Source organism: Eucyclogobius newberryi, unplaced genomic scaffold, assembly GCF_026437365.1.
Source record: "Eucyclogobius newberryi isolate DKJ021-1_F unplaced genomic scaffold, fEucNew1.0.hap1 SCAF_16, whole genome shotgun sequence".
Taxonomy (NCBI): Eukaryota; Metazoa; Chordata; class Actinopteri; order Gobiiformes; family Gobiidae; genus Eucyclogobius; species Eucyclogobius newberryi.
Window position 1 is genome coordinate 13491586 of NW_027315790.1, and position 18779 is coordinate 13510364.

General features: G+C 39.8%; 1 protein-coding gene across 1 annotated transcript in view; it reads right to left on the minus strand.

Moving 5' to 3' along the window:
* csmd2 (CUB and Sushi multiple domains 2) overlaps nt 1-18779 on the minus strand; it is a 245291-nt gene that overhangs the window by 143880 nt on the left and 82632 nt on the right. The window contains exon 4 of the mRNA XM_072447628.1: nt 4686-4880. Coding sequence (XP_072303729.1) covers nt 4686-4880 — 195 coding nt within the window. The remainder of the gene's footprint in view (nt 1-4685; nt 4881-18779) is intronic.

An 18779-nucleotide genomic window follows, 5' to 3' on the forward strand; every position in this document is an offset into this window, starting at 1 on the left:
CGTCAAACAAGTAGAACAAATCTAATAAATCAGATATCCGATCCCATAGCGATTTGGTACGGTCACACCTACATTGACTAACTTGGACCCAATTGTATTCAAATAACATTCAGTCTGGACCAGAGAGATTAGATACACATTCAATGTCCGTTTGACAAGACAATCATTAATATGCATTTACAATATATATCATTGCTCAACATAATATTTGTCTAAAACCACAAAACAACAATAGAAACAGGTCCATTGACTTCTTGTTCTTAGCTACTTTCACAGTAGCAAAGTTATTTTAAGTTGTTGAAAAATTAGCAACATTGTTTTAACCTACGTGTATCAAGAGTTAATAATAATTACATGCAAGTTCTAAACTGTGGGCGGAGATAGTGGGTAGGTGGAGACAGACATTTGAGCACTCAAGCCTCAAATGAAAGACAATATGCAATATGATGTATTGAAAATGTTTTAAGTATGTCTATGATGATATGGGTAAAAGCTCATTAAAGTTGATTTCATAAAATATTTAGCCTTTCATAAAATGTTTTCTTTGAACCTGACATGAGATTCTTTTAATGATATAAGCCTGTCTACATTTGTACTATACCTATAGCTATTCGTCACAACAGGAGTACAGCTTTGTTAGAGTCTTCTCACTCCTTAGGCCAGTAAGTAAGCGAACCAGGCCCTGTCTATCATCCATCCTAGCTGTCACCGCGGCAACCCCCCAGAGGGAGGGCAAGCGAGTGTACGGACGGACGGGCGGGAACCTGTGAGGTGTGAACTTGAATCGGAGGGAAACCACGACAGAAGGGCTAGTGCGGGGGGCTATGGAGGATGACAGGAGCAGGAGGGGGGGCAGGAGTAGCAGGGGGGGGCAGGAGTAGCAGGGGGGGGCAGGAGTAGGAGGGGGGGGGGGGCGCGCTGGACAGAACAGAGACAGAGAAAGAGATGGCGAGTGAGGTGACAGGTGATTGTTGCATTGGGAGTGACAGGGAGGAGACGGCCCACAGAAAAAAGGATGAAGAAGTAAATTGATATTCTACACAGGACAATCCCTTCACACTTGAGGAGAAGTCTGGGCGTCCATCCTCTCCCCCTCAGCTCTTCCACCAAGACGCTCCCTCTGTTTCGTGCCTGCTTCAGCCCAGGACTTCCATGCCAATAAGAAACTAAAGAGGATGTCTTTTTGGAGCAACGTCTCCAGTGTTTTTATTTTATTTCTTGCTTTTGAATTCTTGAAATCTTACTTGTATTTGAACTGCTAATAGGGCATGGCAATTAATAGAATGTAAATTGTCCAATTGTGAATTAATATGTATATGCTTAGGTTTTTTTAATCGAGAAGTGGACAGTTTTGACTTTGTAGAAACAATATTTTTTTAAGGTTAAATAGTAGTGCAGAAAGTAGTAGTAAGAAAAGTATTTAAATTGGTATGTTTTATTTTTTTTCTCTGGATGTCATGTGCCAAGTTGAGCTCCTTGGATAAACATCCTCTCCATGTTCTCAGTAAACATTTCATGTCGCTTCATAAAACAGTCTCAGTCACCTCAATTTTGCAGATTGAATTGGCATCTGATACACAAGATGTGTATAAGATGTGCATTGATGAGAAATAGTGGAATGGTAAAAAGGACCAGCACACATCACATTTTCTATGTTCAGAAGTGTAAACATTGGAATCATTTACCCAACAGCCTTGTTGTGAAAAATCAAAGAAGCTGCAATCACAGTTTAGAAATAAGACTAGCTTTTTGCCGATACATTTTTACAAGACGCTTGATAAAACTTTTTCTTTCTGATAGCAGTAATGGGCGATACCAGAGACACTTTATTTTCTTTCAACCTCTGCTTGAACTAACATGACTTTGTCTCAATATATCAATATTTTGTAATCGATCTGCCCCTCACTAGCTGACAGTCATTAGAATCGTTGTGATAGTTTTGATAATAAGATTTATTAGTTAGTAGCAGCGGAGCTAAATACGTTCTGCTGTTTTATATCAAACAATACATTTATATAATTAGGTGGTTAAAAAAACTAAAGATTATACAAAACTAATTGTCCCTTAAGGTGTATACTATAACACAAGTCCATGTTGTTTAAAACGCTCAAAGAGTCTATATTAACACAAATGGCGGTTTGAAGTTCAGAGACGTATTTCTAAAGTGAAAAGCGACAGTGACAAATGCAAATCAGATTTTTGTTCCCTCACGTTGGTCTATAATTGGAGTGACATTACCAACACACTTGTGTGCCATGAAGAAACACAGATGTACGCAGTCACTTTTATTTGGCTCTGGGAAACCTCAATTGATCTCTGAGGAAATTGCTAGTTTCTAAAAACTTGTTAGTGTGTAATTTCTTCTGAAGAAGTAGTATAATAGCATACTTAAGTGCCCAAAAAAGGAAAGTGAAACAGGACTGGCCTGAGGGAAAGAAAAATAGTTAAGATTCAGCACGTCATGATACAATAAACATGTGGGTTAAGCTAAACTATCTTAACTTAAGAGACCTAAACTATAAACTTTAAAAAATGTTCCAAGATCGCTCATAAAATAAAAATAATTTGCCAGTATTGTGTCAGTATCAAGTTGTAGGCGTGTACAGGTAGAAGATATGTATAACTTTGACACAGTAATGTTTTATATCTGTAAATACAGGATGTTCATTGCATTCAGACTGTAAGATTTAAATAAAAATACATTAAAGGTGCTATAAGGGGGGATGATGACGCGTGCTTGCCCTTATGACGCGGTCTTGCATCCACCCCCCATCAGTTTGTAGATTCGCGGAAAGGAGATAGTCTGTAATATTGCTAAAAACTGCGGGAATCAATCAAAAAAACACTCTGGGTACATATATGAAGCACAAATAGCAATGTAAGAAGGTTAAAAGCTCTGAAAAGTCGATTTTGCATGTTATGGGACCTTTAAATATTATGTTAAATCAATTTTAATAGCCTATAGTTTACATAAAGTAACAACATGTAAAATATCTGTCTTATGTTACAGTTCAATTCTAATAAATACCTGAAAAATAGCACAATAAAACTACCTTAAAATGAGTTTGTCGTTTACAGTCAATATATATACAGGGGAAAAAACAATTGTAAAATGATTCTCTTTGTTTGATGACCCCTATGCCCAAATAAGGTTGTTGAAAATGAATCAAACTGACACCAGATCGCGCATCTCAGGCTGGACATGCATGAGAGTGAGTGAGTGAGTGAGTGAGTGGGTGGGTGGGTGGAAACGGTTGGCCATGTGTGTTTCTACGTGGGCTTCCTGACTCCCGGCCTGGTTACAGATGGCACCATGTCTCGCTGATCTTCACAGTGGGGACTTTGACACAAACTCTAGTCCACATGGCCACACAGACAACACACACTACAGTCTAAATTGAGTATTGAATTAACTGGAGTACAAATCTGTTTAAAATCCTGCATGCCGTATCAGCATAATAGTGTTTTGCTATCTAATTTAGTAAGTGTGTCATGTTGCGTTGGAGAAGTCACTCTGGCAGGTGTCGCTGCCGCAGGGTGCTTGCTCACTGAGAGAAGGGAAGGACAACTGGCACAAGTACCTGACTGGGAGCCCACACATGAGGTCCTGTCAGTGTAAATAAGATATCAGGATAACCACAGAGAGCATGTTCGCCTGTGTGTGGGGGTCAACCTTTTTATCAGTGTGGAACAGGCAAGATGCAGATTCTAGACCACGGGCATACGATGGCACGGTATAGTTTTCTTTAAAAATACAAACAAATAAAACCATATTTATACAGAAAATAATATAATCATCTTTGTGATTTTAATGCATTTCTTTCCTGTTGTGTGAAGCACTTTGAATTGCCTTGTGTCGAATTGTGCTCTACAAATAAACTTGCCTTGCCTGATTATTTATCTGCTTCAGTTCAGAGTAAAATGCAAGTAAATGATTTCAAGTACAGTATATGATATTCAAATGTGCACTAATGCTACTAATAGTCTAACCCTTTTTAGGAGGGATCGCTATTTTTCTTTATGTTAATGCCTTGCCTGTAATGTTCCACCACAGTATGAGAATAAACAAATCTTTGGTGACATCACTCGACTAAGTAACCGGTCAATCTGTGGAGAAACAGCCCCGCTCAATGTTTCATAATGTTTTTTTTATGTTTTTTGCCATAAAAAACACCTACAATTTAGTAAATACTGTAAATGCAATAAAGATTGATGAGGTTAATACCATACTGTGAAACCTCCCAGGCAAAGCAATAACATCAGGATGGAGAGAAGCAGGTGGTGTATCTCCCTAACAGAAACGTTGCATAGTTCCCCTTTAATTCGACACTACCCCGGGTCTAAACCTGGTATAATAAAGGAGCACATTATTGTCGCAGTAGCTCTCAACAAGAAAGAACCAAGAAAGTACAAGAGCAGAAGACCTTGCATTCACAACAGAATCCAATTATTTTATTTTTTCATATGTATTTCATATGTATTGCTTAAATGTATCCATACAATACTCAAATTTGCAGATAATTAAATCCTTGATATATTTAATTGGGCCATATTAACAAATACGTACTATACAGTAAGAAAAAAGAAAAAGAAACACTGACGTTCAATCCAAATTCATAAGTAAACTCACCTTCTTATGGCATTGTGTGAATTGTGACACTGAATTGGGTGTGTTTTGTGCCTACCTCTGCAGTAGGGCAGGGGGAAGTCCCAGGCTGCGTTGCCGGCGGAGGTGGCCAGGCAGGAGAGAGTGGTGTGGCCCTCCAGCACGTAACCCGGGCTGCAGCTGTAGCGGATTTTGTCCCCGATGTTGAACGTGGACCCCTGCTGGTGCCCGTTCAGCAGCTGTCCGGGATTTCCACAAGTGTAACTGGGCAGTGCTACAAGGACAGAAAACACACACAGATTAGAACAGTGGCTCTAGCAACAGAAGAAGAATTACAAAAAGTGCTGCTACTTTGATCGCCAGCTGTCTTTTTATTGTATACTCTTTAACATGTTTGAACAAAACAAGACCCAACAATGGGAAATACATTGTAAAAGCTTTGTTTCTGGATATAATTTCTATAGTTACATGCAAAACGTTCAAGCCAATTTTCTACAAATCTGCACACATGTGGCAGTCTTCCCGAGCACAATGGCACAATCCCACACAGGGAGGGTCTGGACATGAACAGGAGCTGGACTCTGGATGGAAATCAAGTGTCTCCACAGGACCTGGACCAGGCTCTGAAGAGGACATAAGACCTCCTACACACTAACACCGCTCACTCTGTGCACACACAGCCTCTCTGCCAGCTGTTTAACTTCTGCAACGTTTCACTAATAAGTCAGGACCAGATGGGGAAAGCAACTAAATAGCCATTATAAGGAAGACATTGTGTGCTGTCTAATGGTCATTTACTGAGTTTTACAATGTGGGGGAGTGAGTAATAATTACTTGCAGTAGCAGTGATAGGACTGTTGCTTTTCATGAAATGACCAATGGCTGACTGTACTGCAATGCAACATCCCTGTTGGTACAAATCCACTTCAATGGTTGCTTGGTCTAAGAATTTTATCCCTATAGCATCAACTAGTAGAGGGTGGTTTCAAACAAGACTTCAACGTGCATTGAGTAGAAAATCTTAAGAACTTTTTAAAAATGTTATCCTATCTAATCTTGAAACCCTTCAGCAAAACATGGTTGTCACTGTCGCAGGGTAAAACAGGCCAGGAGTCTTTAAAACAGGTACATTTGTTACTATGAACTACACTTACTAGGTACATGTGCTATAATGACTAGAGTGTGTTCTGGTAATATGCAAACTGACTTTATTGGTCATAATGGGGCTGGGAAAATAGTCAAATTTGAATCTCAATCTCGATTCAGTCATGTCTAAGGGTCAATTATATTATTTTTTCAATCGAGAGGTCCACAAACAAATCTGTCAGTAAAAAGTATATCGATGTAGTAGACTTTGGATGAAGAAATAGTGTTAAATGGAACTGATTTTCTTGTTAACTGGCTGTTAAACTGAATTCAACTACCGTAAATATACTTATACACTCAACTAAAGGAAATGTCACTGCAAAATTCTTCATCTCTGATTTCATCACACCTGCTCACACCTTCAAACATTCCCTCAATTACACATTTGGCTTTTGCTTGAGCTCTAGGTCTCTTCTTTTAAATCCATTAAAGACAGACTAACTTGTCACTTTCAGCTCCACTGTGCTGCAACCTTTATTTGGATCGGCCAAGGCTGCCTTATTCCATCAAACCGGGCTTAGCATCCACACAAGGACTCGGCTGCGTTAGCATATGAGCTGCTAGGATGGCTCTAGTCATGGTGAACAGAGTCAACCATTTCACCTCTGCAGCTTGAACATGAGAATAATCCTCTAAAAAGGAAATTATGATCCAAATGTAAAATGTTATCTACTCATGTTGCAAGGTAATACATTATGAAATAGACATGAAAATGTTAATGTATTCATTTCAATAAGTAAAGTTTGGAAATGAGATAAGATAACATTACAATTACTCATTTGAATGGCTGCAGCGCAGTTCAATAATTGTTATATAGTAATAGTAATGTGTCACACACATACAGTGGCTCAGGCAGTGGCTCTACATTAATACCTCACCTGCTCACTTGAAGTTTGATGATACTGCTGCTGACATTTCTTGCACTGAAGCAATGTAAATTTAAATGTATACTTTCCAGGAATGCACTTAACATTGAAACAGCATAAGAATTTTCAATAGTAGAAATACTTAAGTGCAGTGAGTCACAGAGGAGCACAAGGTTTGTACAGTACTTTTTAGTAGAAATTGGCCATGTGCACTTCCTGTAAACCGGAGGGGGTCAACATAAGTGCCCATTTTGCAGAGGCCTTAACCCTATGATGTGGCTTTCACAATGGGGCCCTATTAGTCAAAGTCACTCAAATCAATAGGCTTTTCAGCTTTCTCCACATTCAAAGACTAGGACAGCATCATCTCCTTCCTGGAAATGTATTCAGCCTTTAGACAGCTGCCATGGTAACCAGATCATCAGTGTTGATTCAGTGACTTGTCAGATGAACACTCTTGTAGAACATAAGGTAACCCATCTAAACTGATTTCAAGGTTTAAAAGAAACTGTGAATGACTTTACACGTTAAAAAAGATGCTGTACATAACCTCTGTCATAACCTGCCTGAGCATGTTGCTTTCCAATTGATAATGTATATTCCGAATATTTTACAGTATTCTAACGCAGAAGGTGGATTTGTTGTATCTGTGTTGTGATGTTTCATACACCTCGTTCCTGGCAATGACTTCTAGCACACTTCAATGGAGGCTGGCTGGCATAAATTAATACTATTAGTGACAGATGTGATTACCACCGGGGCAAGTCAAAACGTGTGGGGTAGAAACAATGTTAAAAGAAGAAGGATCCTTGATAGTGGGAGAAGAGGTGAGCAGGATGACTGATTCCACTGCATTAAATGTGATAGGGGGCACTGCACCGTCAGAGTGTGAGGCATGTATGCTGTGCAAGGTGTGTATGTGGGGAGAATATTCAGCCTGCTCTCTCCATTTCTGGATATTAGTTTGGGCAGTAAATTAAGTCTAATAGTACCATAACTGGCAAAATTCCTCGAACACGGATCTGCCTGAAGCACTGAACTGACAAATACCTTTTTAAACTCCACTGAGGATCAGCCATTTGGATGTTTTATGACTTTGATGTAAAAATCACCACTAATAAACTCTGAAAGACAAAAATGTAATATGTGCAGTTGATTTTAAGAGATGGCGCCTTCTTCAGGTATATCTTGTTACTTTGTAGGCCAAACTGTACGTAAAACATGTAAACATGTTCAAAACAAACTGATGACTGTTCTAACGCTGATGTATTTTCTAACTTTGAGTTGGACACGGTTCAATGAACATTTTTAAAACATAGTGCACTGTTTATTTTGTATTCTTTATTTATTTGATTTTGTCCACCATCTGATAAAAGGGAACTCTCTCGTGGCTTGATATGTTGTACTTAAATAAATAAAGATGTAACCCACTTCAAATCAAACATTCTGGGAAAAACAGTTTGTTCTCCAAAGCCACAAATAAAAAATACCCTAAAAAAAAAATGACTTTTTTGTTTTATTTCAAGACCTTAAACCTATTTTTTAGTTAATATACCTTACATTTTTTAAGAAAGAATTGTCAAAACCCAACAAAAGCTCAAACTAGTGTCAATCAGACCATCCCGCCAGACCTCCTTTACTTATTCATATATTTAACTTAGGCAGAATTTAAAATCTTAGATCCTCTGAGCAGAGCTTGTTTCTTCTCATAATTAGAGTAAATCCGCCATCAGATTACAAAACCACAGCATGTCCGATTGAAACGGTTCAGGAACAGCTTCCGTTTGAATTGGGGCTCATTTTAGTCAGGCGTTTTAGGAAAGAAATTGGAGAAACCCATGTTAAAAACAAGACTAACAATGACGGGTTGCATACTATAATAAGCCTATCACTATCGTCAGCGTCAAAGTGTCATTAGTTTCAGGGTGGTCTGGCCAAGTTCTCTGCTCGGGTGGAACTAAAAGATCCCCCAGTCCCCTTCTATTCTCCCCCCTGGCCCGTACAGGAGCCCTTGGGTGTTTTTCATGGCAGGTCCATAAGTCAGGAGGAAGGCGGGATGTGACACGACTCGTCCCTGGGGCCTAGATGCTTTAAGCACTTCCACTGCTGAAACGGCAAACTGCAACCCTCGTCCATCAATGCATCACCAGACTGCCACACACACGCACACGCGCGCACACACACACACACACACACACGCACACACACGCGCACACACGCACACACACACACGCGCGCGCACACACACACACACGTGCACGCGCACACGCACACGCACACGCACACGCACACGCACACGCACACGCACACACACACACACACACACTGAAACGCTCCCCATATCCTATACATGAGCTCTGTCTGCAAATATTCAGACCATCTATCACGTCACTAAACTGTTACATCACCTACTTATATACCTATTTTTAACACTTTTATCATCCCTTGTCATTTCTGGTGACCGAAACAGAGGACAGTGGAGGAGATGAAACGGAATGACTGTCCCATGAACTTTGACCTCCACAAGACGGATGTCCTTGGTTTTCTGTTGTTTTTAGATTTGCTTCTCCATTTGTCATTCCTGCGCTTTTAGCTTTGGGGCAAAAGGAGTTCAAAAGAAGCCTCAAAAATGTCAAAAAAGAAAAGAAAAAAGATTGCAGCCTGCACTGTGAGAACATTCTATATTTTTGTATACACATTTGTCAACAGAACAAACAAAAAAAAAGGATTTCGAACATTGTTAGATGTTTATACAGTATTTAATACAATTGATTACGGTAGTTTACTCAACAAATATAGATGAATTACTCTGCAACATTCTACTTGTCCAGGGATTATGGAAATAAATGCTTGTTCCACTTGATAAATGTGTTACAGCTTTACAGTCAGAGTCCCACATTATGCAAATTGCCAAATCTTGATTATGAATGATTTAGTTAGTCATTTTTGTTTAGTAAATATTTTACCAGGTAGGTCAGGTGAGAACACAACCAATGATGACCCTACATTCACAAGCATGTCATGGTCATGTCAATCATGTGCAGTAAAGAAATAGTGTGCATGTGCACTGATCATGTAAAATACTATGAATTAAGTTTTTGAATAAAAACTGAGAAAAAAAGTTTGTTGCAGATGTTCCATGCAGAGAATCAAGTGACCAAAACATGTGAAAGGGAGGGACCAATACACGGGGGAATAAAATTGTATTTGCTGTCTTTTTCATATAGAAAACATACCCACTGAGATTAGTTTGTGCTACATTCGTTAGTGAGTGTGTCTGTGCATGTATAGAGAAGGAATGGAATGTGTAACAAATGGTTCTACATCTGGACAATTTGATACTGATAGTTTATTTCAGTATCCTTGGAAAACATCAGCACTGCAGAGACATTATATTGGGAGGTTCAATCAGTATTGAGTTCTAATCATACCAGAACAACAGTGTTTTTGATTCCCCTCTTATTGTGCCTGCTCCCTTTGCTGTATGCTAGTGACATTGTGAGATCGACCCAAACACGCAGGTGCATTAGCTCAATAAGCAGTTTCTGCTTTGTCAAGCAGCAATTCAATCAATGCCTCCTGCTCCCTACACATGGGCCGGACTAAAGCTGACAACAGCTATCACTTCTGCTTAAGGAGATGGAGAAATGTGCACACTAACCTCGCTCAATCCAAGAAAGAGATTCAAGACTAAATGTATATCTTGTATCAATTTAATCAATCTACCACTTTAGTGGTAAGTTAAATTGATCCAAATTACAGGACAGTACCAGAGTACAATTTCACAATACATCCCTATGATTTTGGGCTCACTCACTTTTTGAACCTCAGGCTAAAATGTTCAGTGTCTTTCTGGCGTTTGCATTTTTAAAAGTAAATTTGAATTGTTGTTGAAACAATGTTAAAGAATAAACCTATTAAAGTTACCCAAATCATGCAGATAGGTTGTGAATAATTATTTTCTAAAGTAGTAAACAGTGTAGCCGGATACTGCAGAATATACATGTATTTGCTTTTTTTTCAATTCTGCAATGTATATAATAAAAATCCAACATCCAACGAAAAAGGTCAACATATAAGTCCCAATTTAGTTAATCAAATTTGTCAATTTTCAAATTAAGTCCAAAAGTCAGTTTGTCCATTTGTCTAATATATCTTATCAATGTTAGTCCAGTCCACGACCGTGGTGTGGTTTGAGTCATCCATCTCTTTGTGACGGCTTTCTTTCCTGTGGCCAAAAGTATGGTCCAAATTGTTGTATCCATGGCAGGACTTTTGAGGCCCAAGTACATAATTCTGAAATTGAGTGGGATGACAATGTCAAAAACAGTCTGCAGTGCATTGTTCATTTTAGTCCAATAATTGAGCAACAGGACAGTCCCAAGACACATGATAGAGGTTTGCCTCCAGGCTGCCACAGTTTTCTCCAGCAGTTTGCATTTCCTTGTGAATAATGGGCACTTTGATATGGTGCCATCAAAAAAGTAACACTTTTTCAACAATATTTTTTTGTTTATACAGTAGTTTGTTGTCCTCCACTGGGATGTATAAACACTTTCCCACTTTTTGACTGACACAAAAAGTTCTCTTCTGTTTCCCATTTGTGTTTAATATATTTACGTAGTAATGACGTACGTAATGATTAAAGCAATTATATAATTTTGATATTAATCCCCTCAAATGTTATAAATTATAAGCTTTAATAAATATCTAAGTCAAAAGGTTATAGTGACCGTTGCTTTGTTTAATTTATTAGAAAAGTTATAGTAACTTCTTATTTGTAAATACCGGTAAAGAGAATACCCTGCAAAATAAATGCATAAAGTGTCCCCTTTGCCATGTATTTATTGTATGTATCATGGCAAACAATTTTATATCATATACCTATATATACTCAGGCAATATATTCCCCATGTGCATCAAATAGGACCACTTAAGTTTCCAATGTGATAGAATATTGTTGTTTTTCTCACATATACATTTGCTCGTAATTTCACACTGAAATGTGCAATGACTATCCATTACCAACGCACAATAGTGACCAAAACCAGTTCTACCCTGGTGTAGAAGTATGTGCGCCTTTGAAATAGTCCAGACAATATATTATACTATGATATATACTACTATCAGCTCACACCCAGCGCCTACACATGTTGTAAACCCAACAATGAGCTGCACCCATTTCCACAAACACAGCGGAAGCAGTGGGAATGTGGAGTGGCGAGCACTGGGGTGTGAAGGAGAGCTCATACAAAATAGATGGCTGCCGACAATGTCTGCAAAATGGAATAATGTGCCGTTCAGTAACAATTCAGTATATTTGGGACTAAACAAAGAGGGATCGCAGCAGCACCGATTCTTCAAGGAAAGCCAGGAGACGGATAAGAGAGCACGGGACGGGCGATCAACACTTGTAGCCTTGACTGTGCCTGTCTAGCAAGCATCAACAACAAAGTCTCAAGCCAGTTCAAAGATAGATTAGTATTCTATTGCATGCTGAATTATTCCATGGACAAATTGTAAAAGGATAAAAGCAAGGCAACAAGAATGACTCCATGCGCAAAAAATACGCAGCATGTATTTATTTGTGGATTTGTGGACTCTTTGACAGCAACTAATTGGTGAAAAAGTGGCAGCAAAACTCAGAGGGGCCAATTGTGGTTGGTCGGAACAAGAATGGATTATTTTTTAATTCTATTGATTTGACGGTCTCGACAAATGTCTTCATCAGTGACTTTATGTGACTGACCAGCACACACAAGACTACACACTTCTTAAACACTTAACAAAGATGTAAGTCTGGATACCAACTTCATGACATGATTGACAGGTGGATTATCAAAACACTAATGGCTGCTTATGAAGAAAAAAGAAAGGAGCAAAATACCACAGGGAACTGAAAAACGCACGCTGTCCGCAGAATCAATAAGCTGAAACAACAAAATGCGATCAGTCTGAGGTGATAGAAGTTTGATTTTGTTGTTGTAAATGTTAGATGACCAATTAGCTCCTCAGTTTCCCATGCGTCGCTGAAATAAAAAAAAACTTGATTGCACTGTTCTGTTTGAGTTTGGCTGCAGAGGAGGAGGTGATGACCAGACTGAGATCTTCTGAATTGAATATACAGTGAGTCAGTCTGGATCCCGGTCCGTTCCAAATCCAGCCATTAAGGAATGAGTCAAGAAGACAAAAAGCAGTCCACTGAACCTGGTGCGAGTCCAGGCAATGGTCTGCGCTTCCTTCTTCTCAAAGGATTTACCAGTATAATACATATCATCTTAGGTTCAAACCAATTCTGCGCTAAAACGCATCATACAATTGGATTTGTGTGGTCCCTTATATTTTGCTTCGCCGTATCAACCCGTCCTCTGTCTCCCACTTTGCAGGTTGCCTTGGAAACAGTAAAGGCCCTGTTGAACGGAGTCAGTGAATAGTGAAGCAGAAACGTGCAGCAGGTTTGTGTGGAATATGAGCAAAACAATGCAGCGCAATACAATACAGTTTTCTTGGAACCTGTGATACGGCACAAGTCTGTAACCACAGCCATTCAATTGTAAAGAGGGGATTGTTTTAACGAGAAAGAAATACATCCACAAGGGTTCATTAAAGGAACAATGCTATGTTTTGTTTTGTGATATATTTGTGTTATAGATGAGAACCTAAATTGACCTTGTATCTTAGATGGAGATGGAGTGTTGATGACAGAGGAGGAGGGAATACTTTTTAGAACCCACCGCTACTTCTTGGAATTTGTTACTCCGTCCATCCATCCATCGATCTTCTGCCGCTTTATCCGGGGCCGGGTCGCGGGGGCAGCAGTCTGAGCAGGGACTCCCAGACTTCCTTCTCCCCAGACACTTCCTCTAACTCCTCCGGGGGGATCCCGAGGCGTTCCCAGGCCAGCCGAGAGACATAGTCTCTCCAGCGTGTCCTGGGTCTTCCCCGGGGCCTCTTCCCGGTGGGACATGCCTGAAACACCTCCCCAGGGAGGCACCCAGGAGGCATCCGGAACAGATGCCCGAGCCACCTCAGCTGGCTCCTCTCGACGTGGAGGAGCAGCGGCTCTACTCCGAGCTCCCCCCGTGTGGCCGAGCTCCTCACCTTATCTCTAAGGGAGCGCCCAGCCACACGGCGGAGGAAACTCATTTAGACCACTTGTATCCGCGATCTTGTTCTTTCGGTCACTACCCAAAGCTCATGACCATAGGTGAGGGTAGGAACGTAGACCGACCGGTAAATAGAGAGCTTTGCCTTTCGGCTCAGCTCCCTCTTTACCACAACGGTCCGATACAGCGACTGCATCACTGCAGCCGCTGCACCGATCCACCTGTCGATCTCACGCTCCATCCTTCCCTCACTCGTGAACAAGACCCCGAGATACTTGAACTCCTCCACTTGGGGCAAGGACTCCCCACCCCAATTTGTTACTCCAATCCAGTCCTATCCCAACCACATCTGTTAATGAGTAGTACATTTTTAGTCCATGGTAAATGATTGAACATGGATATTTTACCTACCTGTATAAGGAATACAAAGTACAAAATATTTCTGTCTTTGGCTCATTAGTTAGCCATTTTTAGCAATCTGAAGAACATCTGATTACACATGAACTAATAATCTGATAACTCCAGAAAATGAAATCATGATCAGATAGTTGGTGTGCATGTAAACATTAGGCACTAACAGATCCAGGTTGTTGAATATTTACAATTGACAGGAAACTTGATGGATAAAGCAATTACGCCTTAACTAGAACCCATTTAGAAACATAATTATATACATTGTGAACATATTATGCCTTTGTCTGTGCAATTATACAATCACCTCCTATGTACTTAACCTCCATTTCAACTGTCCCTTTTCGTTAGCCATCGAGTTCCGCGCGCATGTCTCCGCTAATTCTCTCCTTTGGTTAGCTGTTTGAATGATGCCTTAGTAGCAAATGCACATGGTAAAGATTAATCAATATGTTTATTTAACCTTGCCTTTCCCTCCCAATACGTCACTCTGGCTCTGCCTGTCTCCCCTGCCACCTCACAGGCGAAGGGCACTGGATCTCATTTCCACACGCTTATGTTGTGCGATGCTTTGATTCATGGGTCGTCATTGAATGTGACTTCTGATTACTGCCACCATGTTCATTCACTTATTCATTCATTTATTATAGTCCATTGGTGGCAAGATGCTGAGGGACCTATTGTGCATGCATTGAAAGGACTAACATATTAACATGGTTCATATGTCTCTCCTGCATAATACAAATGATGACAATTGTTTGTGGCATGGTTCTGGAAAATGCAAATGCGAAGTAATGGCATGTTGTGGTATAAAATAAAAGAACTATGATCATGTCACCCAGGCTTGTTTGTCAAAAACGATCATAGTTACAAGCATGAGTATTATTCAATAACAACTCATATAATTCCAACACGGAGCGGATTTTTCTATTTCACTCAGTGATACTACAATGTATTTGTATTAATATATTGATTGTGTATGTTTTGCATACACACGTTTTTTTCTTTAAACAAGCAACTAAATTGTAGTGCAGTCACACAATTCCGTGCTCACCGTCTGTGGTCTCGGCCCTTTTTCTAAGCTTGGGTCCAAGGAGCTTGAGAAAAAAGAACTATCACTATTACATAATGTTTCTGACATTGTGCAGCTCTAGTCTAACTTGATGCGATGATCTCTGCACAGTTGACCTTGAATAAAGACACCCTTCTCAAAGTTATCCTTCTAAATGTATATCTTACCCTCATTTAAAGAAAAACTAAAAACTTTCGTACCACACAAACTCTTTTCCAACAGATCTTGCCTCGAGCACTTAAAAAGGCAGCTCATTCAGGCTGAACTCTCCACTCAGGTGAGCAGTGAAGTGAATAAAACGCTTCTCCATTTGACTCCAAGCCACACGATATCATTGGAAGACTCTTGAAGGATATGTTGTTCTTTTCAAAACTCAAAACTCTGCTGCAAATCAAAAAACAATGTACAGTCCAGGGTAAGGAACCAAGAACTACAAAACACTGGTCGATTAAATACTTTACCATTGTATGAGTATGTTTGTGTTCATATAGTTTCTGCTGTTTCCAAAGAAAGGAAAAGTCTGATCTTTCTTTATGCACATTAACTCATAGATCTATTTATTTATACTTCATCCGGTTTCCACATCCAAGGTTATTCTTAAAAACCCATTTTTGCAGTGCTGTTTCAATAATGTCTCCTGCTTTAGCCTTGCCATCAACAAATTAATCACATTACCCCCAATGCAACGACAAGAAGCATTTGGCCAATTTACTGAACAGTAGTTATGCTGGGATGAGTCATGCTGTCCTAAAATCCATTATATCGGCTGGTTCCAGAACTCTGCTAATCCTGCGCTATAGATTCCCACCCCCCACTCACTCACTCACTCACTATTATCTCTATGAAGTAATCCATTCCAAACAGCTTCTTTACTAGTTCTATATAAAACATACACATAATCACCTTACACAGAACAGTGTGTCTTTTCTTCTGCACCCTCAAGTACTTTGAATCGAGGAGACAAGAAGATTTTTTTTTTGTGGATTACTATTTCATATCAGTTCAAATCCTGTACAGCGTTCCTCAAGCTAGAGATGTCTTTTGATTCCAGACCAATAGGGTAGCTTGGTTCCCTGAAGAGATTGACATTCTATAGACTTACTTCACTGCAGTTGGAAAAAACGGAAAACATTTAGTCAAGAAGGGAAAACGATTATGTTGATATGCACTATTTAAACGCACCAATCGGCAAAGGAAATGTCAGAGTTGCATGCATCCACTGGGGGAGTGGGTGAGAAAAAGGCACAGTGGCCCGAGGCGGTGACATCATGTGTTATTTCAAAGTAATCCTACTAAAGCTCATAAATAAGTCATGTCATTGTTGCTTTCGCACTCAACACGCGCGCATATGTGAGGATGGGGCAGAAGGGTGACGAAGAGGCACGATGCAAGCGGAGCCCACTCATAGAGGCAGGGGCAGATGTCTGTTATTATCCATGCTACGCACAGTCTAAGACACTACAGATATTCACCACAATATATGTGAGGTCACGGACAACTATAAAGAGAGTGTAAAGAGTAAAAAGATACACAAATAGCCCTAAGACACTGTTAAGACATTACTTCCCACATTCCCAGTTTTGTGATGCCCAACATCTTGTGCGCTGTTTTTAAAATCACTGTCAGACTTTTTCTGAGCATTCCTGCCATCAAATTATGTTCAATACAACTGCACGTGAGCACGTCAAGGGCAAGCTAGATTTAGCTCCTCTATGTAATCCCCTCTGCAGCCAGTAGATGGCACTCTACCCAATTATTTCAGTAAAAAATAAGAACGTTGGCTTGAAGTAATGTATTATGTCACAACTTGTGTTTATCTTATACACTAAGTCAGACATGTTCCGGGTTCGCTGAGTGTAAATGAGTTGCCAAAAAATACTGACTTACAGGATGTGGTAACTTTGACAGTTTTGTAAAGAGCAATTATATTACTAAACTGACTTCCAGTTAAAAGCCCCAAACATGAATTTCACTTTTGAAAAGATAAACTGAAGGCAAACATGATATTGTCTAACACTCCACGCCATTGTAATTTTGTGTTTGTAATAAAACCCATTGTGCGTTCCAGATATAAAAATGTCTCAGAAAATCGCTTTGTTGATAAACTGAGGAAAACTGCACGACATTGCAGATAATCCTTTCGTGTATTTCCTCTACTGAAATTTACCTTACAATGTGGCCATTACTGCATAGATGGAAATCAGATTTTTCTGTTGATGTTCCCTCGATGGTCACTTTTCTGTTCTGCTCGTTTGCATGGAGACGTTATCGCTTTTACCTGCTTTGTTCTGCAGTATGTCATTAAACTTATCGATCATTCATTTTTTCCATCAAAAGCATTTTTATTGCTAAAATGTGTCCCCTGCTTGTCTCAGTGAAAATAAACCAGACTAATGTCAAACAGTGGAACATGTAGCAAAAATAATAACATCTCCATAGAGACAAGCAGATGGGTGATACACCAAAAACGTGCACCTTTGATATTGGTCAGACCCAGAACAAAACTCTCTTGGAAAAGGCCATTGGTTTTACTCTCTTGGAAAAGGCCATTGGTTTTCATAAATACCGACTAGCTTCTCTATTTGACACTAAACCTTCAGGCTTGTGTGTTCGCCTCATTACACTAAATTGCAAGCTGACAATTAAGGTATCAAACAGAGCACACGACATTGCCAAGCCAGGGGTGAGAGACGAACACAAAAACAAACAGGTGTGCCTTCTCCTTCCGCTCCGATGGCAAAAAGGCAACGCGAGCGAGAAGGGACACAAATCAAAACAAGGAAAAACACAAATCAGCTAAAAGCCCCACTCCGCAGAAGAAGAGATTCGTCCACTTCCACGTAGTATGGGCACGGAGGTTTATTCCTCAATGACACCTCCCTGTTGTTTCAGGCTCCATACTAAATCAAACTGAAATGGCCGCCTCCGCCTCCTCCTCTGCTCCCGATGCTAGTGCACAGCAAACATTGATTCTGTACGAGAAGAGCAGACCTGCGCAAACACAACTGACCCGTGTGATGGAGTTGTGCAGATATTGCCTGTGGGTTTATTCTTGTGTGTGTGCACGCAGGGCATTAGATTTATTCAACAGTGTCACTCCTGTTGAATGCATGTGGTGTAGAACAATACTTTTAAAGATTGAATAAGGTTGCACTCATGTATGTTGGTCTCTTAGGCAGGTGGTTGAAGCCCATCCTTGCATGTGACTTTGAACCATGTAGATAACACTCTATTTGTCACATAACTAGTTTTATATATGCTTAGTACAATCATATTTTAAAATGTAGGTATGAAAGTTACATTTTTGTTAAGTTCTATTGCACAGATTCCTATTGCATTGATTATTTTTTCAGCCACAGTTTCAAAAGTTTCTTAAGTTTATAGGGAGAAGGATTTTCGCCTGAATGAAAGTTATCAGTCACATCTGACAGTGGGTCAACTTACTCAGGATCCGAAAACACTGACAGAGTTTTGTCCTCTTTTCACCCTCCATGGGTGGTCTCATCCACTCAACATCCATCATTGTTCTTGAAGATTTTGCACAGGATCTTTGCTGTTCCCAGCACTTCACT